This window comes from Aythya fuligula, chromosome 3 (assembly GCF_009819795.1).
Source record: "Aythya fuligula isolate bAytFul2 chromosome 3, bAytFul2.pri, whole genome shotgun sequence".
NCBI lineage: Eukaryota > Metazoa > Chordata > Aves > Anseriformes > Anatidae > Aythya > Aythya fuligula.
In genome coordinates, this window is record NC_045561.1 from 6441831 (window position 1) to 6468598 (window position 26768).

The 26768-nt window shown below is 41.4% G+C and overlaps 2 protein-coding genes across 3 annotated transcripts; both read right to left on the minus strand.

The window, feature by feature from the left end:
* Nucleotides 1-10910: 10910 nt before the first annotated feature.
* On the minus strand, nucleotides 10911-15738 carry OTOR (otoraplin). The gene is made up of 4 exons (XM_032185445.1): nucleotides 15615-15738; nucleotides 15004-15143; nucleotides 14337-14447; nucleotides 10911-11166 (listed from the first exon to the last, which is right to left on the minus strand). Exons 1-4 carry the CDS (start codon nucleotides 15736-15738, stop codon nucleotides 11143-11145), a joined length of 399 nt encoding a protein of 132 aa, XP_032041336.1. The 3' UTR covers nucleotides 10911-11142.
* Nucleotides 15739-18761: 3023 nt separating this feature from the next.
* Nucleotides 18762-25155, minus strand: SNRPB2 (small nuclear ribonucleoprotein polypeptide B2). 2 transcript variants are annotated; one of them, XM_032185663.1, is made up of 6 exons: nucleotides 25029-25155; nucleotides 23456-23628; nucleotides 21574-21714; nucleotides 20387-20440; nucleotides 19672-19760; nucleotides 18762-19161 (listed from the first exon to the last, which is right to left on the minus strand). In XM_032185663.1, exons 1-6 carry the CDS (start codon nucleotides 25090-25092, stop codon nucleotides 19002-19004), a joined length of 681 nt encoding a protein of 226 aa, XP_032041554.1. In that variant the 5' UTR covers nucleotides 25093-25155; the 3' UTR covers nucleotides 18762-19001. The 2 variants fall into 2 exon arrangements, with proteins under 2 accessions (XP_032041554.1, XP_032041555.1); XM_032185664.1 differs by having other exon boundaries at nucleotides 23456-23593; nucleotides 25029-25090.
* Nucleotides 25156-26768: the final 1613 nt, after the last annotated feature.

Sequence of the window (26768 nt, forward strand, 5' to 3'; positions counted from 1 at the left end):
CTACCTGTCAAATCTTGCTAAAAGTCGGGCTTGCAGCCAGCTTTGTGAAGGCATTTAGTTTTCTGTCTGGTGGTACAATCACTTGGAATCTCTTCCCTGAGGTGTTTTATGAGAAAAGTAGAAGAGGTCAGCTTACATGCATGTCCATTTTGGCACTTCTAGTTAAGAGAAAGTGCCAGATGTAGAAAGTTAAAGCAAACCTATTTGAGGAGATGCTTAAGGTTAGAAAGAGGGCTTGATTGTATTCCTACTGCTGTTCAGACTGTCACTCCAGTGACATGAGTGCTGGCAAAGAAGGCCTTGGTATGGAACCTGTTCACATTATGGCATGTGCAGAACAAGCTATGCCTTGAAGCAAGCCGGCTCTTTGCATGGTAAGGGGACTGAGAATGGTTCTGTCATATCCCACAGCAGTTTTCACTGAAGCACTACTGACTTTGACAAGAGACCAACAACCTTTCCTTCCCTGTGGAGATCAGAGGACACGTAATATGTTCTTAAAAATTAGAATAGGAATTTCATTTACATCACCTTAGTGTTACTGGAGAAGAAATTTGATAGTGTTGTCAAGTATAATAAAAGAGATATGAATGCTAAGTCTTCTTTAAAGCACAGGCTAGCAAAACTATTCAGGTTTACCATCATTTCTGTTACTCATTGAAACTACTTTTTCCCCTAGAAAGACAGGGTAGCAATGGCTGTTCTGATGATGTCACTGCAACCCCAATGTCACAGTGCAAGGTGCAATCCTTCCTCCCTCCCCCCCCCAGGAGAGGGTGCCAAAACCAGCAGGGTGTGATTTTTACATGTATGTTCCAGGCTATCAATGCAAACAGGCAACTACAAGCAGCTTCATCTTGTTTTTGAAGATATATTAAATATATAGAGAGAGAAACTTCAAAGCAGCTGACCCCAGAATTTCACAAATAGCAGAGCTGTGTGTCTGCAAGCGGATGAAGAAACCAACAAGGCTGGCTTATGAGTGGAAACCTTGTGGCAGATCACACAGAGATGACCATGGTGTCATGCAGCAAGTACACAGAACCCTGCTGCTTGAAGTTGCACTGCAATCAATACAAACTGAAAACCAAAGCAATGAGCTCCATTACATCATGAGGACATTGAATCCATCGTGCACTGCACCTCCCACAATGAGAAAGGCTTTAAAAGCTGCCAATCTTCCCAATCACACCAGCTGCTCTTCACACAATGCCAGCCATCAACGGCTACCAAATTAAGCAAAATGAGAAAGCCACTGCCCGCACCCTGCAGTCAGGGGCCTCACTACTGCCAGATTTAAGTTTCAGCCAGCTAGAGCCAAAATACCGCAATCAGCTCAAGGTAGAACAGAGCAGAACTGCAGAAAGCACAGCATGAGGAACACTTAAAGCAGCCTACCCTTCACTTGTCTTTGCAACAAACAGTCATAGGGGTATTTAGTTGACAGGCAGAGGGTGGGAAACAATCGATATATAAATTTGCAGGAAGTCAAAATAAGGATTTTTCCACTACACTTCTTTAAGCTTCTCCATAAACGGTACCAGCTAGGTACTCGTGCAACATGGCTTTTCTGAGAAAGTTCCAGAGATGTCCTGCAATACTCCTTACGTTCACTAATCACGTCTGGAACAACTCCCCTTAGTGTCTTAACACTACCATTTACTCAAGTTGTATAAACCCTCAACAATCAAAACACTGAAAACAATTCAATCTTTTCCTGGTGCCCAATTTTGTCTAGCCCCCACAAATGAAGCTAAACACGTGGAAGAGTTTGCTCAGCAGCACATTACAACTATTCACATGCACGTATGTATGTGTGCTGCAAACAGCAACAGATGACCCAGCTTAACAGCCTGAACCACAGATTTATTAGCTCACTACCATGGTTGTTCCAAGTATCCATGAATAGCTACTGGCTCCTGCATTTTCCTCTCACCCTTAAAACAGGTGAAAAAAAACAAGGTATTGTGAACAGAGCTCTGTAGCTGGAACAAAAGGTAGCAGTTCAGGCCCTTAAGAACACATGGCATCTGCTGACACTTCTACAGTACCAACCAGAAGCTGGCAAAAGCATATTGGACTTGTTCTGGCAGAAAACCACATCTCACCCAGGGAAAAAGGGGATGGTAATGCCTTAGGGAGAGAGATTTTACAGTCTTCCCTCTATTGATTAGGTTTAATAACATAAGGCTCTCACTGTACATGCAGCTTTCCCTGTTGAAAAGCGTGACACTTGGACCACAACACTCTGACCTTTTCTCCCAAGTTAACAGCGTGATCCACAAGTCTGTCTATACTGTAAAAGGCAGCATGAGGAAGATATCTTCGAGCTAGCTAAAAACAAGCTGCAGGCTTTAGAGTTACAACACTGCAATGCTCTGCAAAAGCCGTTTATTAGGTTGAAAATAGGGCTGATTTACACTAGGTACAATGTCACTCATGTGGCCAAGTATTTTTTGAGCTACGCCCATAGTTTGGGACACCGTAACTTGACATTGTTTAGGTAGAGTGAAGTCTGGTACACGCTGAGTATTCTTGCAGAACACAGAGTGGAACAGCACAAATATACTGTGGGTAGATTAATCCATGGTGGCTGAGATGAGCTTTGAAAAGCAACCAAGCAGGCTTGTGAAAGAAGAATCCATCCAGAGTTACTAAATGCAAAGACATCATCTCTGGTCCGAGGTGCATGGTGATAACCCATCACCTAACTCAGGCTGGCTGCACTCATCAATGCACAGCCATGATTCCCACGCCTGTTCCCCCAGTTTGGATCTTCTCCTACGTCAGGTCTGCCTCTCTGAGTTCTTGAGGAGTTCCAGTCCTCTCCCTGCCCTGGTATCATTCGGTCTCTCACTGCTACTGTTCAGCCCACAGTCCTCTCACCCCCATCGGTATCAGCTGAGCCCAGAATTTTCTGTATTAGTAGACTGCTACATTCGCTGTAGTCTTGCCTTGAGCTACAGCCGCCTTTCTTGGTCCACGAACATGGCAGACAGAGCACCCCTCATGACTGTAAATTATTTCAAGTTATTACTATTGCACTTTCACAACCAAACATCCCATGACTCCTGAGAACTGAGCCCAGGTTCTAATATTCACTGTCTCCTACACAGAAAAAAACAGGCTAAATTTTAGCAAGATGGGTTGTACACCAAGGTGAAAGGGCAGCACCACAGTAAGAGGTCAGGTTAACTATACAGCCAAAGTCACGGGAAACAGGTCTGTAGCAGAAATGGAAACCAACTACAGGTCTCAACTACTTGAGTAAGGTCTGCTCCTCCAGGGATTGCTTAACCTCTCTGCTTAAAGAGTTTCAGAGGAGCTGCAGCCCAAATCAAGAAGTTTTGCCAGTCTCTGCAGCTCCAATTGTACAGTATGAGGAAGACACATTGAAGACTTTGTGACTTAGCATCTTCTGCTTTTACTGTTATTTTGCATACTGCTACAACCCCCCAAAAGTTATCTCTCTCTTCTCAATATTGCTTTGCATTTTGAATCACAGGCAACTTTTTTTTTTTTTTTTTTTTTTTTTTTTAAAGAGACAATAGAAAACAATGGGGATATTTACAAATATCCTTAAAGAGGTCAGGTTACAATTTCTCTATTACAGCTCCTTCTAGAGATCTCACAGAACTGCATGTGGAATATTGCAAAGATCCATTTGCACATGAAAGACAATGCAAATAAATTTAATGTTTTCATTGGCATCAAAATCAATACATGCTGCACAGTATACAGAACTAGACTGATGGTACATCAGACCAGTGCTTACAATTTCACATTTTTAGCTCTAATTGCAGCAGCCTGTCTAACGTAGAAGAACCCAGGTGCCAAGCTAGCTGCATTTAGTTTGCACCAAGGAGCGTCCCTGTTCACAAAGAAGTGTAAACAAGAAGGCAGTGGTAGGTTTACATCACCTACAAGCATTTAAACAGCTACTGGATATTTCTCTCAATGTGAAGATTTTCAAAATATGCTAGAAGTCAGAAGGATGTATGAGGTTTTCCTTCAGTGAAACTTGCTTAATGAGAAACTTCTCTATTCTGCATGAGAACTAGGAGTCGTCCTATTCTGACACCAGTTGTTGCTCCAGTAATCTTCAGAAGCGAAGGCAGCTTTCAACTACCAGGAATTAGAAATAGGAATTTGCTGTATCCTGGTTGAGTATCCAGAGACCTCGTTTATCACACACACAGATTGCAGTCTCCACATCTGTTTCCTAAAATCCTAGCTAGAACTTGAGCAGCGTCAGCCAACGAAAAATCACTGAATGTAATCAGTATGTAATATCACTGAATGTCATCAGTAGCAAACTGACCGCTGTGGGCTATGCTCCCCTACAGCCACTAGGGGACGGACTAGCTGCCCGTCTCTTCCATACTACTATTCAAAGGATATGCTATATAGGAGGAAAAAAAATCTATTTTAGTAGAGCTGAGTACTATACACCCAAACTTAGTGCATCCTTTAAGCAATTTTACACACTCCTGTATAAAAAACACACACACACAAAAAAAAAAAACATAGCAGAGCAGTTTCCTGTTAAGGGAAGCAGCCTCATCTCAAAAAAATTTTTGAAGTCTTCTAAAAAATTTTAACAACAATACTACTGTTGTTTGAGGGCCTGATAACAGGCAGCATTTTACTGAGCCACACACCAAAACAAGCATTACAGTACAAAGGGGAGAGCTGCCTTTAAACTGCATTCTCACTGCTCTGTTGCATATGACAAGCTTTACAGTCTGTGCAATTGTTCAAGGCTAGGTGTTCTATTGCGTTTTACAGTCTTCTGAGACATCGACACCTTCATCTAAGTGATGCTGAAGAACTCCAATATTATGTGTATATACATATATATTCAGTGCTATTTACTAAACATTCACAGAGTTTTACCTAATACCATATATTTTGAGCTCCTGCTTTTCACGGGCTGGCAGTATAATTTCAGTCTGAGCAGGAAAAGCAATCAGCTTCACACTGGTTCCTTGTGATTTGTACTGACATAATACTATTCATTCCAAAGCCATTTTTTTCCACCCACTCCTAAAAAAACCTGCTATTTCTAAACCCAAAAGCCATTTAGTTCCATAAGTTCATCAGTCACCTTTGAGGGCTGGGGACAAAGCCATATCACACTGGTTCTAGACAACAAAGCAAGAGTGGGAGGCTGTAAAGGAAGAAAACCCTGCAGACATGTGGCTACAGATAAATCATCCCTCCTTCGCCACCCCTCCACCCTCAAAAAAAACCAAAAACAACAACTAGGAGCCTTCCAGTCTAAATCAGGAATAGTGTAATAGCAAGCACAATTTTTCAGAATCAGCTCAGGCCCAAAGACCGGCAATATTCTCCAGTTACTCTTTTCCTTAGTTTTCTCTGTCACACATACCCTAGAGCAGGTGCAATTCTCACCTGTTGTTTCACTTGAAGTATAAAGTTCCTCATGAAGAAGCTACCTCCACCAGCTCTGACACCTCAAGTATTTTTAAACCGTTCCTCTACCACCTTTTGGCACATCCACACTGGCATTTTGGTTTGAAGCAGAAAGTTGCCTTTCCAGCAAAACCTCTCCTCCATTTCCTCTTAAGGCACGGTGCAGAACAGCCTCACCACACATTTACTGTGTTCTTCAAGAACAAGTTGCAATGAGAGGTTTAACCCCAGGAATGCATCTCACATGTTCCCTCGCCAGGGATGTGTGGCTACAGGAGCAGACCAGACAAAACCCACACATCAGTATAGAACAAGAATCATGAATTTGCCCAGAGAGGTTGTGGAGGTTGTGGAGTTTCCTTCTCTGGAGATATTCAAGACCCATCTAGATGCCTATCTGTGCAGCCTGCTCTAGGGAAGCTGCTTTGGCAGAGCAGTTGAACCCAATGATCTCTGGAGGTCCCTTCCAACCCCTACAACTCTCTGATTTTGTGACTTTAGGGCCAGTTACACTTCTCACTATGCTTTGGGTCATGCTACTTGCTGATGGAGATACAGCCTAGCAGCACCCACAATCTCACTTCACAGCCAAGCCCAGCACAAAAGTCCTTTTTGTACTACTCTGTACTACTTTTTGTAATACTCTGTAACAGGGGCTCCGAAACCTCACGGTCATAAAAGATTCAAACTCACATCAGAAAGACTTCTCGCAAAAAAAACAGCACAGGTGAAGCAGAACACAGGCAACCCCATTTCAAGTGAGAACATTGCTTCTCATCTTCTCTTACTCCTGCATTCACATTACCTGTCAGCCTGAGCCCCCCTCTCAGCCTATATTCATAGCCCCTGCCTTCCTCTGCTCCCTCCAGGGTGGTGATTTTCACAGCTGCTGTTGCTAGTCACCCTTTGATCCCAGCCAGGGCAGCAGCGAGCCCTTCATTAGGCTATACCAGGACAGCTGGGGATGTAGTTTTGCCCTCCTCCAAAGCCCTCATGCTGCAACCCATGAGCAGAAAGGGACTTGGCACGCACCGTCTGTGCTGCCTGCTGCTTTCTGTCGCTGAAGGTTGTTGCGCTGAGTCGGCCAACATGCTGGTAGCACCACCACGCTGTGGCACAGGCGCCTCGCACACTGTCTGCCACAGGACCAGCTGCACTTCAGGAACACACAGTGCTAGCGTTGCCAGAGTGCGTTGGCATGACAAAATTGCGGTTGCAGGAACGCATTCTCTGTGGGAAAAACACATTGCAGGAAAGCCCTCAGTGAACTTGCCATCTTTCATAAGCCCCGAGGCATGTTTATCATTTGCAGAATAGATAATAAGATGATTAAAGCAGTGTATATAATTAGGAGAAAATCTCCGGTGTAAAACGTTAGTGCCATCGGGAGTAAGGATTAGATAAGTTTGTTTAAATCCTTCATAACCTCAGTCATCCTTATTGTTACCAGCAAGCCAAACCAGAAACCTGGCCAGCTGCTGTCATTTCAGCATGTTCTGCGGAGAGCCGGTGGGGTGGCATGGGGCCGCCAACATGATTGCGGAGGCTGGGGGAGCTGGGCTTGCTCTTCCCGGGATGAAACTGCTTCAGGGGGACATAGAAACAGCCCCCAGCAACTACAAGGAGTTTATTAAGAGGATGGATTTGGGTTCTTTATTGAGGTGCTCCGTGGGGGAAAAGGGACAATGGACAGAAATTCCATTGGGGGGGGGAGGAAGGGGGGAGTTTTAGATAAGGAAAATAATTTTCATAAGATTAATTATTGGAGGTTTTCAGGAGAGCCCTGGGGGCCCTCGGCGGCAGGGATGTGCTCGGCGATGCTTGGCCAGGCGAGCCGCTAGATGTCAGCCTGCGCTCACTCAACAACGCTGCTCCCACCGGCAGACAAGGCTCAAGCCCCATCGCAGCGGGGAGGCTTTCTTAATTACAACAGGCTTTTTACTTCACGTAATGACTGAGGGGCGTTACGCTTCTTCAAAACCAGCCCTGCTGAGAAATACACAGCATTTTAGTTTCAAGGCTTCTGGATCGCCACCCAAATAGATACCACGAGATCACAAGTTAAACAGGGTGGTTTAAGGCCACATCAAGAGTCCTCCACAGTCTTCTTTAAGCACAAAACATAACACACAGAACAAGCTGTGAGCGTATTTCCCCTATGCTGGGATAAAACGAATGAAAATAGACTATAAGGTCTTGTTATATGGCTACCACACACCGCATGTAAGATATTTTGTACATTTTACTAAAACAATAGTGGAGAAATTGCTGGGGTTTCCATAAGGAAACTGCAAGGGGAATAATCACTGTAGGGGAAAAAGAAAAGCTAGAAAATCAAAAGCATCCTCCGCTGCCTGCTAGCATAATATTGATTCTCCTCTCCTTCTCCTGAAAGTCGGTTCCTGTTTATTTCAGCCAGGTACGCTACAGCATGAACACTTAGGGGTCTGAATGGCAAGCTGTGTTGTTCTGAAATGAGCTTCACCTAGGAATGTGAAATGCAGAAAGCAGATCTGTGTTCAGTGTCAAAACTATCGATCTTCAGCTGTCAGGTTTACATTAATAGTGCTGCCAACTGCAAGTACTCAAAAGTTTTCTGCAGACATCCTATGCTCCCTTGTCATTTCTTCCTCCCCCGGATCTCATTGTACAAGTCTGGGATCATTTTGTTTACTTTTCGTGCCAGTGCTGTTAAGATTATGGTTGTCACACTTCCACTCCTTTGTGCCGGGCAGAAACTCAGACTTTGCTTTAAAAACAAGAGAGATTCTCAAGCAATAATCAGGTCTCAACAATGGGAATTTTAAATTAACCAAACTTTGTGAAATTTGCAATAAAATAATGAAAAATGTCATACTGAAAATAGAGCCACGCGATGATTTAAGTAAATGAACAACAGTGGGGACACATCTTCTCTTGAGAGAGATGAGTATGTCCGACTGCAACATCTCCACCCTTCTGAGCAGAGACACCATCTCTTGCAAAGCAAATCTACCCAACACACTTTCTCTGTGCAGCATTTATATAGTGAAGAGATTGCCCTCAGAGCAGCAACGGCCATAAAGATCAGGAATTGCTGCATTTGTTGTACCACATCCCTGGTGACTAGTGAATGAAGTCACAATTCTCCCTCGGACAACTTAAAAAAGGATCCAGCCAATAAGTTACATGATGAAGCTATAAATTTATCTAGTCTGTCATACCAGAGTTCAGACTGTAGCATAGGTCACCAATGCTTGTGAGATGACAGTTTTACACAAAGTGGACGTATAAAACAAATACCTATGACATTGTGCAGACAAAAGGTGCTATAAAGCTTCATTAAATTGGAAACCATCCAACAGTTGCACATTAGAGAATGAACTCAGTAGACAAGTAGCTTCATCAGTACAAAGCTGCTTCACAGCTAGGTGCTTTAGGAATACCACACAAAGTGAACCCTTAGCTGTCTTTGCTCTGAATTAGGTTTTCAAGTAGCTAAGACAGACTTTGATGCCTATTGAAAGCCTACTGAGTTTTTTTTTGTTTGTGTGTGTGTGCGCACAGAAGAGATGACCACAGAACAGTGTCTCTAAAGACTGACAGGGAAAAGGTAAAAAGAAAGAAATAGCCAATGAGCCACCATCCACGTTCTCCTACTAAGGCCTCAGACTCGCCATAATAGGAAAAGAAAAAAAGAAAAAAAAAAAAAAAAAGCATTGCAGGTTGTTTTTCACTGATACTCCAAATGTTGTCCTTTGTGCAAGCTCAAAAAGGGAAATGTATGTAATGTGTACCTACTCCCTGTTGTATGTATCCTGTACAGAAAGAATTCTCTTCCTTAGTTGTTGTGTTGTTGTCCTGAAGCATCCATAAGCTGGTTGTGGAGTTATCAGGAGCTGAAAGCAGTTGTCTGCAAGCTTTTCTTTACAGGGACGTGGGTTAAGGATTACGTGCAATGTCTAGGGTTATAAACACTGGTCTCATCTTGTACCACGTAGAGCCCAGTTATGGCCTGGAGCTCCTGCACTGTAAATGGGGATTACAGTGCCTTTGTGGAGAAACGTATATAAAGCTTACACAACCGTCTTGTATATATCTATGCAGAACTGCATATGTTAACAACTCTAAGGGACTATCTGAGATGACATGAGGAAAAACTTGTATTTTCCAATAACAATTGCTAAACATCACCTCACCATTTTTGTTCATGTGCAATTTCATGTTTTGCTTGTTCTCAAACACCTGGTGCTGTGTACTCTTCATGTTCTCGTGGCTTCTAGCATGTACCCAGGGTAGGATGCATTAAGCCTGTCTAAAACAAATGCATACAAACACCTTGTTTGGAAATCTGAGCCCCAGCGCCTCCTCACACGGCCGCCTCATCCCCACAGAGTCTCCTGCCTGGCACCACGGCCTTGTGGCAGGCGGGGCACAGCGCAGGCCTGGTGCCATGTTGGGCATTACCCCTCACCTCTCTCCCCTCATGCGCCTGGTGTCACACTGGTGACACTGTCCCAGACACAGTAAAGCCCACCTTTAGTTTCTATCAGTTCCTCCAGCAGAGGATAGCGCTTGTAACAAAAAATGATTAACAGACGGCTCAACAAGAAAACGTATTTTTAACATTTATTTAATACATAGTATGAGGCTGTGTCAGCAAAATGCAGGTCAAGATGCCAAGCGCTGGGTCCTCCACCTGGCGTGCAATAACCCCCAGCAGAGCTACAGGCTGGGAGATGAGTGGTTGGAGAGCTGCCAGGCAGAGAAGGACCTGGGAGTGATGGTGGATAGTCAGCTGAATATGAGCCAGCAGTGTGCTCAGGTGGCCAAGAAGGCCAACAGCATCCTGGCTTGTATCAGGAACAGTGTGGCCAGCAGGGCTAGGGAGGTGATTGTCCCCCTGTACTCGGCTCTGGTGAGGCCGCACCTCGAGTACTGTGTTCAGTTTTGGGCCCCTCGCTACAAGAAGGACATGGAGGTGCTTGAGCGGGTGCAGAGAAGGGCGACGAAGCTGGTGAGGGGCCTGGAGAACAAGTCCTACGAGGAGCGGCTGAGGGAGCTGGGCTTGTTCAGCCTGGAGAAGAGGAGGCTCAGGGGCGACCTTATCGCTCTCTACAGGTACCTCAAGGGAGGCTGTAGTGAGGTGGGGGTTGGCCTGTTCTCCCACGTCCCTGGTGACAGGACGAGGGGGAATGGGCTTAAGTTGAGCCAGGGGAGTTTTAGGTTAGATGTTAGGAAGAACTTCTTCACTGAAAGGGTTGTGAGGCATTGGAACAGGCTGCCCAGGGAAGTGGTGGAGTCACCATCCCTGGAGGTCTTTAAAAGACGTTTAGATGTAGAGCTTAGGGATATGGTTTAGTGGGGACTGTTAGTGTTAGGTCAGAGGTTGGACTAGGTGATCTTGAAACTCTGTGATTCTGTGAAGATAGCACATCCCATTTTATATATAGCATATTTATGCTACTCAGACATACAATAATTCAAAGGCTAGGTTTATTAACAAGCAAAGAACATGCAGATAAAAAAAAATAATCTAAAGAATAAAGTCCTGTTATGAGGCCTTTCCTCCTACCCCAAATAACTCCCTTTAAATCAACTTTTGCATTTGAAACACTACTTATCTTATAAACATCGATTAAAAATATGTATGTTCAGTGAGAGGGTCCATGTTTCTTTGTCAGCTTTTCTTGTAGCACCCTAGAGATTACGTAGCCATCTTCAGCACTATTCGCAGAAGAAATCAATGTCCTGAAAAAGAGTTAAAAGGAAAGATCTTTTAAGATTACTGAAGGATTAACATCCTTTTATCATCCCCCAAAGGTAGATAAGTAGATGCAAACACTGAATACACTGTAATATACTCAAAGTATGTTCTCTATAAATTAACTTCACAATTCCAGAGAAAAAAAGTCTTTTTTTCTTTCAACTCCTTTTATGTAGTTGGGATGATTTGTTCCTGCCATAAATCTTTAAAGTGAATTAGGCAATGCCATGTTCTTTCTTATTTCATGCAAATCCTTTATCTTTTTGTTTTGTATTCCCACATCCATATTTGGATTTATTAAGAGTTGTATGTAACCCCTTATCCTTAAACTGTTCCTAATCACACATGAAAAGAACACCTTAAACAGACTGAGGCTGTTACACTTCCTCTAGAGAAATCCCACTAAGAAAATAAATGCCTTTTTTTTTGCTTGAAAACTTCCAGCAAGCGATACATTTTCACAGCATATTGCTTTAATCTAGCTTTCTGCTAGCATTTTACATAGCCACGTAGATCTCATCTTGATTCTACTGTAGAGAAGTGTCACCTCATGCTGCTGAAACCGAGCAACATAGACATTAGACCAACCTATCACATGTACCTGCCCCTGGAAGCAGAAGACACGGAGCTGTTTCAGAGCAGATGCTTACTGGTAATAAAAGTACTTTCATCTTAGCTAGCAAATGGCCAATTTTAAGTGATTGAGGGAAGAAAGGCAATCCAAGACCACTTTGTAGTACACATTCTATTGTATTGAATCTGTTGTGTTCAGTGCAATTCAGAAGTAGCAGCACTGAGAAAAACATCTTCCAAGACTTATCACTTGAAACAGCCACCGATAGGCATGGATTACCTAACACTGCAAAAAGGATGCTGACGGAAGTTCACAAGCCCAAGAATTTATTAGGAGGGTCTGTAGCTGATGGCATACATTGACTCCAGTTGTGAGAAGTTACTTTTTGGGGAAAAAAAAAAATGAAAGGAGAGACAATGACATGAAGACCCCCATGCTAATGTCCTCTTTCCTGCTGCAGTGGAGAGGAGCACGTCCCCCTTTGATCTCCTTTCCTCCCCACACATCAAGCTGACTATTGAGTGGCTTACTCAGTGCTGTTATCAGGCAGGTGCATGCTGATTGATCATTAAGCTTTGGGCATCATCGGGTGCCCCAGTGCAAATGAAACAATGCAGTAAAGGGGTAGGAAAAAGAGTGGCTGGAGAAGGTGGTTCTCATATCACTGGTCACCACTTCCTGAGATAACCCATGGTAGCAACAGCCCTGGGCTTCGCAGGTCCAAGACCAGGAAAACAAGGGAAAATACTGCCAACAGCTTAACATTGAATTACTGCCAAGAGCTCTGTAACTGAAGGGTTACAGAGCTGCAAGCACAAGACTGGCTACTGACTTGCAAATAGGAGACTGGTGGCATTAGAGGCATATAAGAGCTGTGCAATAGTAGCTCTTGTATAAGACAGTAACCTTTAAAGGAGAAGCAGTGCTGCCCATACAGATTGGTCAAGATGTGCTGTAGACAGTTTTAAAGGTAATCCTGCAGTCAGACTCTTAAATTCATGTTTGCAACATACAAGCAAGAACAGAGGAACAAGGAAAAGAACTGCTATAACAAGTTTTTGTCACAAAGTTCCTGTATAGCAAGAATGTGAAATGAGAATGAAATGAATGTGAAGCTCAGTGTCCTTAGTTCTGCAGGAGGGCTGGATGCAGAACTTCTACTTGCCAGTTAAAGTTCTGCATTGCAGCCTGGCAATGTCCCATTCTGGACCCTCAGCCAGCCTGCAGGCTGAGACATCACTTTAACCTGCCTCTGCTTCCAATTCAGCTTGCCGTTCAGCAGACTGGCTGTCATATTGTTGAGTAAAGAGCTTAGAAACATATTTTAGTCATTCTTTCATGTTCTGTGACTAATTGCTACTATGCTTCTGGGCCAAATTCAGAATATTCTAATACAGTGTCAAGAAAAGCAATCACTTACTTCAAGATTTTCATTTGCTCATATGAAAGTTGTCTGACATTAATAATGCAAATCCTAGTGACTATTAACGTGAAACTAAGTTCTTCATTTTGCTTATTTCCTGTGTTAATGAAACCCACCTAGTAATCCGGAGCTAGGATTAAAGACTCCATATGTAATTTCAAGACTGACTCACTAATCATTGTATTTTGCTGTACACTTCAAAATAGAATGTAACTAAATATTCAATATTACTGAAGGTAGTTATTGGAAACCTACCGTTCAATTTGTTTTAAGCACAGACATAGGTTACCAGTAACGTTACTTGTAAGCCAGACCACATCAGCCTGTGAGAAAGGACCCTCCTCTTCCATTCTTCTGTGAGATGTGTTTCAGACCTTCAGTAAAATTAAGAACTGTCTGCTATACAACATACTACTGTATGATCAGGGAGAACCATTCTTTCAGAAGTGCAGCCTACTTAAAGACATGTTTTCCATGGCTTTGCAATTCAACTTTTTTTAAAATGTACTAAGAACTTTTGCTATCAGACAGCAAGCATACTCTTCTCATACACATACCGTACTCTGAACACAAAGTTTTATTCTTTAAGTTGCATCCAACATTTTAACCCATTTTTACTATGGAAAACAAGAACTAAAAAATACATCTTTCTGAATGAAGAGTGGAAAAGTGAGTTTTCACATACAGTTGTTTGCCAGGGACCTCCTCTCACTGAAGTGGGAGATGTTCAGGGGGGTAAAATTAAAGTTTTCTATAAAAATGGCAATCAAAGCGCACAATTAATAGAAAATGGGGTTGGACATGTTAATAAAATATGCAGCACAATGTCCAGATTCCAAAGAAGAAAAACATTTGCAACACATTGCAAGAAGCTCAGGTAACAGGCTGATGTGGCCTTGAAGCTGTACCATTCAAATCAATAGGAACTCTAATAGTATCAAGGCCGCAACGCAGCATTTGCAATGTCTACAATATGAGAGCTTATGTTAGGATTTTATTGAGGCTATTTGCCTGTATAAAGGCCCAAAGATTGCATCCCTAAGCATCTGTGATATGCTACAATCAACTGCCACAATTATGATTTGTTTTTACAGCAAATTAGCATTACACAGCCAAGTATAATTATGCAGCCAGCTGGGCTTCTGCAAATTCCTTACCGTTGTAGGAACTGTCTTATTTGCTTCTTGATAGACATGTTGTTCTGAGACTAAACTGCTAGGGAAATAACCAACCGTCCCCATATGGTCTTCATACTGCTCTCCATAAACCTTGAAGCAAGGAGATGTATAATTAGGTACCTTACAACCATCCTCATCTGGTTTAAGCTAGTTCGTAATTTAGTCAGAAGCAGTTACTAATAGCATTTCTTACTCTGGATATCTTAGTTCTCCAATTAACTAGCACATGAAATGAACAATTAATTTCCAACATAGGCATGCATTTTCGGAGCAAAGTAATACCAGCTATAGTTTATCTGGATTTTTTTTTTTTAAATATACAAATACAGGTGATATTTATCTTTTCTTCCCTTAAATTTAAGAGTTTTACGAGCAGCTGTAATAGAAGTTTTTCTCATCCATAGTTTCAGCAAGCACCCACAGAAAAGAACTGTTGAGACATTCCATTAAGGTGCAATGCCCAATTCCTGTACAGTTATTGAAGATAACATTACAAAAAAAAAAAAAAAAAAAAAAAAAAGCCCTCAAGACACCCACTTTGAAAACTAAATTGTTACATCAAAACCCACACTAGCATCCATTTCTTGACAAAAGTACACGTTAATCTACTTCTGGTTTGCTCATAGACACAAGAATCTCGTCTTACACTTCCAGCCCAGAATTCTCCAGATTCTTTTTCCTTCACTAGTTTTGAGTAAACATAAATCAACTGCCCTTTTTTAATATTAATGAATCTGCAGTCTGGAGCATTATAATCCTCTTCTGCTCTGACAAGGGAAATGGTGTCTAGAAAACAAACAAAAAAAAAGAATGAGCTGGATGAATTTAAGGACATACTTTTATAAAGAGAAATATAACTATATGATGCCTGTGGATGCACACATGTAAAACCACTTCTACAGACAAAAGTAGGTTATTCTGAAATTATTGTCTGCCAAGAATTTGTCCTGCTTATTTTTCCATCTCCAGTAAGCAAATGAACAGTTTAAGAATGTGTATTTCATCGGGATGGGAATCACAGTCCTCCTCTTTACACTTACCTTTCACTCAAGTGAAAAAGGTCCCTTACAAATTTTGTTTGCAGTAAAATGGGATGTGATGTTCTCTATCAATCCTCCCACATTGCTTTCAATTGACAAACCAACCTAGAAATGAGCTAAACAAGCAGAGCAGTTTTCTGTCAAACTCCATCCAAGCTCCGCAATTGTTTTTCAGAATATATTCTCTCATAATTTCAGTTAAAGCAGGATTACTTACAGACACAGTCATCATCAGCACACAGCTTCTTGCTGGCAAGTTTATCCATAAAAATTCCAGTGACAAGGGGATACATTAATCTGAGACACAGAAGCAAGATAACCAAATAAACACGCTGTGTCATTTTTTCCTTTGCCGCAGCACCTCCCAAATGCGGACCGGGTCAAGCGATCCGTATCTTTTATGGAAGAACCAAACATCTGGACAAACATCCCTGGCCAATGGGAAGGGATCAAGGGGACATTCCACTGCTACAGGAGGAGCTGCAGGCAGGAGGAAAGACTCAGGTTCCACTTACAAAACAGAATCCCTTCCCAAACACATTCTGGGTCAGCATTTCAGTGAGCAACTGTATTACTTACACATTCTTCAGCCTTCCGGTAGTCATCCATAGGCTTAATCTTACCTCAAGCAAAAATTGTCTGAGAATGAAAAATTAAGTCGGACTGTGATAAGTGGGAAAGGAAATCACATCATTTCAAATCCTTCAGTGCTTTATTCTCACGTACACTCACTGACAAACCGTCTTCCCTGCACCATAAACCCACCACGGCAGAAATTTCCTCGTTACAGCCCACAGACAGGCCCTATGAGGACCCTAAAACATAGATGCAAATGTAACCCAGTAATAAGGCTTGGCAAGTCAGCCGTTTAAATTGGTGGTCTTAAAATTCAAGCATTGCATAGTTGTATAGGCAAGATTTATTTTCCATGGGAGGACGCAGGAGGAGAGCAAAGTACTCAGGTTGTGCCAGGGCAGTGGCCATCTCACTTCTATTTACACAGCTGAACTCAGTTGAGATTTGCAGATGCAGGACCCTAAAAACATACCACGCCACTGACTTAAGAGGTGCTCGTTATGCCTTAGAGGACATCCAGAATTGATCTAAGTTACCAAGATCTCATCGTAACACATATGTAAGGAGAAAAATAGGAGTTTTATAATTAAAATATATGCACACACACACAAAGAGAAACCTGAGTTACTACACTGTAAGCTGCTCACATCACAGCTGTCACGCTACAAAGAGCTAGTTTGGATCCGTCCTTAGAAGTGACCAAAAGCAAGTGTGTGAATTCCCCAAATGGCACTCCAGCCCATCAGTGCTCTGTGATTCACAAGAAGGCCTGAAGAGCTACCAGCTGTACCATCTTTCAGGCAACTGTCATTGAAAAAACACACTATTTTTTAAAGAACGAGCATCTTGCTATCATTTCTAACATCACCCTTATATTACAGCTGACTTAACAACATCCTCCTCTAGCCTTCCAGCCCATTACTCCATTACTCCTTCCTCCAACCTCCCATACATCTTCACTTTTGTTCTTCTTCTTCTCTTTTTTTTTTTCTTTTTTCTTTTTTTTTTTTTTTTTGCAGACAGCTCCACACAAACCCTTCTAATTGAGTCAAGGTAGAGTGTGGCAGTATGCAAAGGAGTCTCTCATAAATGAAATAGTGGAAAGCAAGAACAGCATCATTAATACCTACAAAATTGCAACTGCAGAGGATAAAACCCGAGGTTAATGACAGAACATAATCACTCTTACTCTTTACAGGTGCACAAACAAAATTCACTTGCAAGCGCTCTAAATTTGTGAATCTACTAAAAAGAATGAAAAATGCATACATGGAAATTAATCATGATTGATGACATTAATCAGGACTCCTGGAAAGAGCATCATCTTGCAGTGTGATCTGAGAAAAAGATCATTTGTTTGTTTTGCAGATCTTGTGCAAAAAAAGTTTCATGTAGCAGTTTCAGATGCCCAGAAACAGCACTTGCTCAGAAATTGTGCCGACGTGCCAAAATACGGAGCTCTGCACGGTTTCATAAAAAGCAATAAAAAGCACAGCTCTTCGTCCACAGAACAGTCTGAAGTGAAATCTCTACCTTCTCAGAACAAACTAAGAAAAACAATGTTCTGCAGCTACAACTAAGCCCACACAACACAGGTAGGGACCGCATCAAGCCATGGTAACAAGAAGAGCTACAGCCACCAGCATACTCCCTCTTTTTCCAGTTGACCTACTTACTCTGGAAACAAAAAAGCCTCAATACTTGCAGTGTAGCTGCTATGCTAATCTGAACATTCTTCCTTGTAGTTTCTGGTCTTCACATCAGGTACTCTAATACTTGCCTGAACCACTTCTGAAGAAAGTCGTGTTGATTCTGTCCCATTACATTTTTGAAAGGGTAGTTAGAGGCCTCACAGAGAAAGAACTTAAGAACTGAGGAATGGTGCAACATGACCAGCACAAACACATCACCCCTTCCTCTCAAACATGGATCTCCAAAGGTCTGATAGAAATGCTTCTAGACATCACCATGCAAAACTTACTGTTCCACCAGAAATATGATAATACTTTTAATTAAATTTCATTATTCTCTTAGCCTAAAATATCTTCCTAGGTCCTCCTTCACCTCAACAAAGCACTCCAGCTCTTGAAGCAATTTTTTTCCATGCAAGTATTTATAATAGTTACAGCTCCCAGTACTGCATCTGATTAATTCTCTGCATGTAGTGTATTTCATGTCCAACAAGCCCCTTAACTGTTTTAAACAAATGGAAAAGACCTCAGCAAACCACACACATTAGGACACGCATTTTGAAAAACCCATCTGTCAGACTGTCAAACATATCAGCAATGTCTTTGTATAGAGCAAGAAAGCTTTTCCTAAACCTTTTATTAAAACTGCTGGTAAATAACGGAGGATTGGAAAAACAAGCTTTTATGGGCCCTCTATACACTTGCTTGTACTACCAGCCATCATTGCAGAGACAAAACCAAAGAAGTTGAACAATGCTATCGAAGTCTAATCGATGTCTACCAGTACCTGGAGGAAAAAAAAGAAAAAAAAAAAACAGACTCCAACGATAATCTGTTGCTTTTCTGTGAGAGTAATTTTGTCTTAAGACAACAATAATGCCTTAATGCCTTGCCTTAAGACTTAAGATAAAAGTACTGAAAACCGAGTGTTGCGTTCTGAGTATGCTGACACTTAGTATACCTGCTCATGCTTTTTGCTCTGAAGAGACGGCTATTTTTCCAGCATTCACTTCTGAGAAACGAAGACCACCTTAAAAGTAGTTAAACCAATATAATTAATTGGCCCTGCACGCCTAACAGATTCAAGGAAAGACAAATTCAAGGAAAAACATCGTTTGAAAACAGCATCAACTATATTTATTTTATAAAAAATGGCATTTTAGCACAAAATTTTACTATTCAACAGATCCATGGAAGTCCTGCAACTGGCCCAACAGCTGTGGCCATTTTACACAACAGTCTTATCTTTTCTTCATAGAACAGCAAACATGCTGGCTGATCAAAGTATCGTCATGATAAAAAAATCAATCCAAAGAAGTCCTTTAAAGAGTGCCTAATTATTTCTTAGCATAAGTGATTTTCATGGCATGAGACGGAGTGATCTTGAATCCTTGGAGGGCATCTCGAGCAGCTCCTGCTTGACATTCATTTTCAAACTCCACAAATGCAATGTCATGGCGCCCAGGCACTAATCGTACTTCTTTAAATCCAGGGAACCTTTAAAAGAAATTGAAAGAGTCAGATATTATTTCCTGGTTTGGTAATTTATATCTCTTCAGTAGCCGTAGGACCTTATCATACGCATCTACTAGTATAACAATTACTACTAATAAAAGATTCAACTGAAGAATTTTTTGTATGTCCAGTCCCCATAACTATGGACCTAAGGATCATTCTGTGGAAGTAATTCAATCAGTCTTGCACACATGCAGAGGCAACTAAAGCCAGTTTTGAAACCGTTCCTGATATTGTAAAGTCTTTCATATTGATCACTAACTCAAATCCAGTGCAGACTGATAATAGGTAACTTACACAATCAAAAGCAACTCAAAAGAAAAAAGAAAATTGCACTTGGTTTCTGCACCAAGACATCAGACCTGACATCTGTAATCTTGGCAGTAACACAGAAAACTGAAATACTTTCAAAACCTCTTATTTCTAAAAAATCAACTTGCCAACTGAGACAGCATAAAGGTAACAGAGGGATTCAAAGAACTGAAAACTTACTGATTGAATAACATGGACAGCATCATCTCGTTCGTTTCCTCGGGTAGGTTATTAAGGAAAAGGATATAGTTCGGTGGGTTATCAGGCACCTGCAACAGAAGAACAATGCTCAGCAGATTATCCGCAGCTGTCCACTCCTCTGCAATCTATCTGCATTATTATTTGAACTAAGACTCGTGCATTCTCAGTTTTTACTCAGAATACTGCTAGTTGGGCTTTAGGATACCTTCATGCAATATGCAGGCAAATCCCCATTTGTTTTTTCAAACTGTCTATCTCACAGTGATAAAAATGTAGAGGGTCTCTTGCTTCCACAAAAAAAAAAATATAAAAAAATCACATTAATATATTTTCTTAGACACCTTATCTAAACTTGACAGCTCAACAGTTGATGCTGCAGTACTCCACCAAAGCAGGTGCCTGACGACTACCCGTAGGCCATTTTAGATTATTCAGGCCATCCAAGATACCTGTGGGGGAAGTGATGAACTCAAGCCCTCCACAGCTCCCTCTCTGGTAGAGCAGGTCGAGGCCACAATAAATATTCTGTTCATCTACAGTAGAACTGAACTACTGAGTTGCTTTGAGCAACTGAAAACCACACAAAACACTGGTTTTACTAGAGAGTGTTCTATTAAAACATATTGATTAGAAACCCTGTTAGCTTTTAAGCTTCAGAATCTTTAACGGTTTTGGTCACAAAAACAAGCGTTACCTGCTGATTCTGTGGTGAAGTCCCAGGGGCACTGGCTGAATTTTGTGTGGCTCCCTAGTAAATAAGTACAAAATAGTTTTTAAAAGATATTTGGTTAGAAATATATAAACACACATCACCATGTTTCTGTAAAACTCGAGCAGTATGTTAAGGTTGGTGTGTTTGTTTAATATTTTGATTGATTAAACCATAATCCAAGGAACATTCGTTGTTTATGAAATACCTGCTGTAGGAAAACAACAACATGTGCATTTCACTGAACCCCAAAACCAGACAACAAAAGAAAAAAACATCTAACTAATAGCTATGTCAGCAGAATCACTACTTCTCCACATCATAAAATTCAGTTCTATAAGACAGGAAGTTGTGCTGAAAATGAAGGCCTAGACAGGACACATCTAGTAGAAAAATAAAACCAGATGTTCCACTGATGACAGCAGTTTACAAAGGATAGCTTAAAGCTATTACCATTATCAACAGAGGCAACTAATTCTTCCTAAAAGGTTTGTATATAACCATTGATTTTGAATAAATTGTGAGAAAATTTAATGTTCTACTTGGAAAAAGTTGTTTTCTATGATCGCTCTGATCTCTCCTTAATTGTGTCTTAGCAGGAACAGTAGTGGGGTAACAGAATATTCAAACCCTGCACCTTGGTGTTTTCTACTAAACTTGCGGATATAAGTGACTAAACGTTATTAGTTTATGCCAGGACAACCCTTAGTGGAGATATATTCCAAGCCAACTCCTTCCCATCTAACTGTAAATGGGTAATCTTATTCCCTTTTACCCCTTTGCCATTCTTCAGTGTCTGTAGTGCAAATAAGCGTTTAAACATTGAAGGGAAGAGCTGGTTGAGCATTTGAAGATAATACTAAAGCCAACATTAAAGCCACCTCTCGTTAGTTGTTTTTAAAAATAAAAAATGTTTGTTTCTACTTTGGTTTATTGTACCTTTGCCCTTTATCTTTTTCATCCAAGAACAGGAATGAGAAAGAAATTATAAAAAAGCAGCAAGGACTAAGTAATCGCTCTCTCTCCTGTGTTCTAGTGAGTGATAGAGAGCAGTAGGTATCAACAGACAACAATTCAAAGAACTGAGAAATACTAAAAGACAATAATTAGTCTTCAGAAGAAAAACCTGAATAGCCTGCTCCCCCTTGTTTTTTAAAACAAGAACAGCTTACCTGGATAACCTTTTTATTTGCTGCGTTTGCTGACTGCTCCAGAGATTTGGCCTTCTTCTTTTCCTTCCTTTTTTCTTTATCAGCAAAAGTGCCACGCATTTTAGAGATAATGTCAGAGTCTGTTTTTGCATACTGAATACGCTTTTTAAAAGAAAAAATACATTGTTGTTTATTATACCAAAAATCTTGTAGCAACTTTGTTGACAGTGTTCTACTTGCGCACTACTGACATGGTATTTTTGTAGAAACTTCTTGTATTAAAAATACTGTTGCAAGTTGTAGGTATGCTTACAGAGTACACAATCCTCATAATTAATTCTGATCACAACTAGAGAACTTTTTAGGAACTCAGATGGACCACTCATGAGAAGAAATTACTAATTTTACCTCACTCATTGGAATCGGAACTCTAATCAGCTAATGGCACCTTTTTAATGTTTATCAAGGTAACAGCTGTACAAAGCTATATAACGTCAGTTAACAAAACTGCCACCAGATGCTATTTAAAAAAATGAGGGGTTTAAAGCATTCAGGGGCAGGAAGGGGGGTGTTAGGCATTAAGACTCCACAGTAGTTTCTCAGATCTCTGCAGAAAAAATGAGTTCAGTAAAACTCAAAAAAGTGAAGTACTTGCCTGAATTCAACCTGAACTGCACCAATTTCGTCAGCACCACAACTGCATTATTTTTCTGACAGAGGCTTCCCAACGCACAAATTCACGGAGTTAAACGGATTCAGTTAGAAATTTACAGCTGACATAACATTATATATGTCAATGTGTACACACGTGTGCACACATTTACAATCTTATCACTTATTGGAACTACCTCAATACAGAATTACACAAGGCAAAGATTTTTTTAAGCTTTTATATGTTGCCAGATGTAGTATGCATGCTGCAGTCATTATTTAAAGAGGAAAGTATGCCCAAAAGCTTACGATGCCTCAATTTATTTATTAGTTTATTTCTTATTAAGTTTTACAGAGCACAAAGATCTTTAAGGGCAAATGACAGAATTAAAATTGCACAATTCCTCATTAAAGAATTTGTTAGATAATCTGAAAGCGTCAATGAAACAAGCTTGCGGCTCAGCAACACAACAGCCTGTGCACTCCTTAACACTCAAAGCCACGAGCTAAAAGCCAGTACAAATATATCCAGCTAGCACTGAAGTCAAGTGAGCCATTTGCATGTTATCAGAGATGCATAGTTATCCAAGCAGGCAACAACAGAAACGTGCCAACTGTTGTGCCATTCTGCCTGTAATCAAGTACACTATTAAATCAGCTTTTCTTGAGTAGTAGTGTTTTTGCATCACGGAAGCAATACCGAAATTTGGTCATTTGGCTTGCTAATCTGATGTATGCACAAGCAAAACTAGTCAACAATTTCAAAAAAAAGATATTACTGACCACACCTGCCAATTTCTGGAAAGTAAAACTAGAGATCTTCACCCTACTCACTGCTGCCTCAAAATGGAAGCATCATAGTCTAACTATGAACAACTTAAGTAATCAATAATGATCATTTCAACAGAAAGCACCGAACTTCAAGAACATTACTACAGGAATTTTATCTGTTCAGCAGAAGACGTGATGTGTAAGCTGGAAGCATTTCCAATCTTGAAAACTTCAACCTACCATAGAAAAACATAATGCCATCATTTAAGATACCTAAATGCTAAGTTCAGCCTCACTGTACTTTAAGTACCATCTCTCCAATCTCCCCTCAAGTTTGCATAAATATATCTATTAATTGAGAGAGGTCATCACTGAATAACAGCACAATTACACGTGACAGCTAATTCTTAAGGTGCAAATACCCAAACACTGCATCATACCACAATAAATTTTTGTTATGTAAAAGTACAAAATAACTCACCATTGGTTTCCCATAAAACGGAAAGCCTTGTAGTTGTCTCAGAGCATTGGTAGATGATCCAAGTTCTTTAAATATAACAAAAGCTTGTCCTCTCATCTTCATAGTCTTCAAAGCCACAATGTCAACCACATGACCAAACTGTGAGAATAATGCATACAAGGACCTCTTCAGCTCTGTTGACGTGTTAAAAAAATATATATATATTATAACCAGTTACATGTAAATGTCTGCTTCTAGAGAGTTTGCTGTCCTTTAGGGTCATTTCTGCCACCTTGATCTCACAGTAATAAGTTACATGAGCTTAGTCAAACTGCTGCACAAGCCTAAGTTGATTTGCCTGGTTTTTACAAGTTGGCGTGCAATTCTTGGTTTCACATCGCAAACATTCACCTAGCAAAGAAACTGTACCTCCATGCATTTTAACTTTTTAAGACAGCAAAAATTACAGGAGGGTACAAATACACATTCTTGAGTATACGTATATATACACACAAACATACACACTCCAGTATGATGTATTACAGCTATCGAAGACCAATTAGCAAATCAATACCATCACATGGAACAGTAAAGAGGTATGACTTAAGAATACTGCAAAGAGCTAATCAAAGGCTAAACAAGTTTGGACATTTAGTTTCTAACTGTTTAATCAATCCTTTCAAGTGCATCAAATATTTTTCATATTCTATATATGAATGCATTTTCATACGATCACACTGTAACTTGCAGTTGCCACGGATTTATTTTTATTATTTAAAGTCACCTGACATGTCAAATTAAATTTTAATCTTCTCCAATTAAGCTAAATATATCCTCTGTATGGCATAATTATTCTAAGTGACAAGTCCCACGCTTGAAACATTTCAGCTACATAAGAGCACTGCCTCTTGGTTATCGCTGTTGAGACCTGCCAATACCAGCCCAACATCACTTCTTCTGGCTGCTCTTGACCAGCCACAGCTCTATATAAAGAAAAAAAAAAATCAAAATCAACAGGAAGCCAATTAAAGCAACCCGTGAAGTATGATACCTTCCAAAAGCAACAGATGCATAGAAAAATACAAGAATGCAGCTTGCTTCATCAGCGTTTTTTTGGTTTCTTATCGAAATTTTTATCTTTGAATACCTTAAAAAATGTACTTAAAAATGGGATTTGCAGGCTTCATTGGTCATTTGAAATATCGCGTTTAAAAACTATAACCAAACAATTTAATAATGGACACTTATTAGCTTATAGGGCACCTAAAATGCTACAAATAAGCCCTTAACATTTACTTCATTACACAGAACCATCTCGACACATCACTTTATTAGCAGAGCTGCTTCCACTTCCAGGCCATTCCCCGCAGCACCCAGAGGCACCTGAGCAGCACCCAAACGCGGTTTTAAGAACCGGACGACTCTATATAGTGAATGCAGAGCCAGCTAAAGGATAAGGGATTTTTTATGCAGTTTTTCAAGCACGCTGTGAGGAGCCCAGGTCCCCCCGCCGGCAGCTGGGTCCCGGGGGCTCAGCCCAGCCTGGCTTTCCCGTGCACCTTCCCACCGCAGCGCCCCCCGAGCACAGCGGTACCTTCCTTCTTGATCTTATCGTTTATGTTGTTGATGTAAATGGTGTGGTTGGGTCTGATATCCATCCTCTTCAACGCGTCTCCGACGCAGGGCCCCACAGCCCCTCAGCGCCTCAGCTCCGAAATGGCCGCCGCCGCCGCGCGCAGGCGGGGCCGGCGCTGCGCCCAGCGGCCCATGCGCGGCGCGGGCGGCCGCCGCCATCTTGACGCCCCTCAGAGCCAGCTCTGTGGGGTGCTTCAGCCCCGGGGTGAAGCTGACAGAAACTGGGGCTTCCTCAGCCAGATTCTCTCTTTATGGTGTTCTAATAAAGAAATATAAACACGTTTAACTCTTGTTTTCGTGTCTTCTGTGGAGAACGAAGAGAAATAACACCTTAAAAATCCCCTCTTAACAAGCATCCAGTAGCGAACGTTTCTTTTTAGATTTCCTTTTCAATATCCCAAATATCCCAACATTTCATTTCTTGAAAGCACTTTGAAAATCCCTGTGGTAGTGGAACCTCTGGATAAATAAACAAGAGAACAGATTGGGGTTGCAGCCTTTGAATTTTTGGAATAATTTTCAGGCTGCATACCTTCGTTTCTATGAATGAACAATGATGCAGTCCCTTCCAGAAATGACTTCAAGTCGTCAGAGTTTAACCTGGCTGCATATCAAAAAGTTACTGGGGAAGGTTATAATCCATAAGAGACGTTGCGTTCAAATTAAACTGTATTTGGTCAGGTCCGCACTGAAACTCATTTCTTTGGAAAAAAAAAAAAAAAAAAAAGGCTATTGGAGAGCTCTTGCTTCAGTTGCTTGTCAGGGAAAGTGAACACATTAGTTCCAGATTCTAAAGTGAATTAACAGAGGAGAGAATCACAGAATCACAGAATTTCTAGGTTGGAAGAGACCTCAAGATCATCGAGTCCAACCTCTGACCTAACACTAACAGTCCCCACTAAACCATATCCCTAAGCTCTACATCTAAACGTCTTTTAAAGACTTCCAGGGATGGTGACTCCACCACTTGCCTGGGCAGCCTGTTCCAATGCCTCACAACCCTTTCGGTAAAAAAGTTCTTCATAACATCTAACCTAAAACTCCCCTGGCGCAACTTTAGCTCATTCCCCCTCGTCCTGTCACCAGGCACGTGGGAGAACAGGCCAACCCCCACCTCGCTACAGCCTCCCTTGAGGTACCCATAGAGAGCGATAAGGTCACCCCTGAGCCTCCTCTTCTCCAGGCTGAACAAGCCCAGCTCCCTCAGCCGCTCCTCGTAGGACTTGTTCTCCAGGCCCCTCACCAGCTTCGTCGCCCTTCTCTGGACCCGCTCAAGCACCTCGATGTCCTTCTTGTAGCGAGGGGCCCAAAACTGAACACAGTACTCGAGGTGCGGCCTCACCAGAGCTGAGTACAGGGGGACGATCACCTCCCTAGCCCTGCTGGTCACACTGTTCCTGATACAAGCCACGATGCCATTGGCCTTCTTGGCCACCTGAGCACACTGCTGGCTCATATTCAGCCGACTATCCACCATCACTCCCAGGTCCTTCTCTGCCTGGCAGCTCTCCAACCACTCCTCTCCCAGCCTGTAGCTCTGCTTGGGGTTATTGCGCCCCAGGTGCAGGACCCGACACTTGGCCTTGTTGAACTTCATGCAGTTGACCTCAGCCCATTGGTCCAGCAATGAAAAACAAACAAACAAACAAAAAAAACCCACAGCACTTGATTGAGAGTTTAGTGGTGGAAGAGAACAGCG

Excerpts from the sequence above, each read along its gene's own strand:
- OTOR (XM_032185445.1), bottom strand. The coding sequence starts at position 15,738 with ATGACACAGCGTGTTTATTTGGTTATCTTGCTTCTGTGTCTCAGATTA. Across the intron at positions 14,448-15,003 it reads GAGAATTCTGGGCTGGAAGT|GTTTATGGAGAGCAGTATGA; the intron begins GTAAGACGAGAT and ends CCTTGCTTCAAG. Across the intron at positions 11,167-14,336 it reads ATAAGACAGTTCCTACAACG|GACATTGATTTCTTCTGCGA; the intron begins GTAAGGAATTTG and ends ACTCTTTTTCAG.
- SNRPB2 (XM_032185663.1), bottom strand. The coding sequence starts at position 25,092 with ATGGATATCAGACCCAACCACACCATTTACATCAACAACATAAACGAT. Across the intron at positions 20,441-21,573 it reads CAAATAAAAAGGTTATCCAG|GGAGCCACACAAAATTCAGC; the intron begins GTAAGCTGTTCT and ends CTTATTTACTAG. Across the intron at positions 19,162-19,671 it reads CTGTCCATGTTATTCAATCA|GTTCCCTGGATTTAAAGAAG; the intron begins GTAAGTTTTCAG and ends TTTCTTTTAAAG.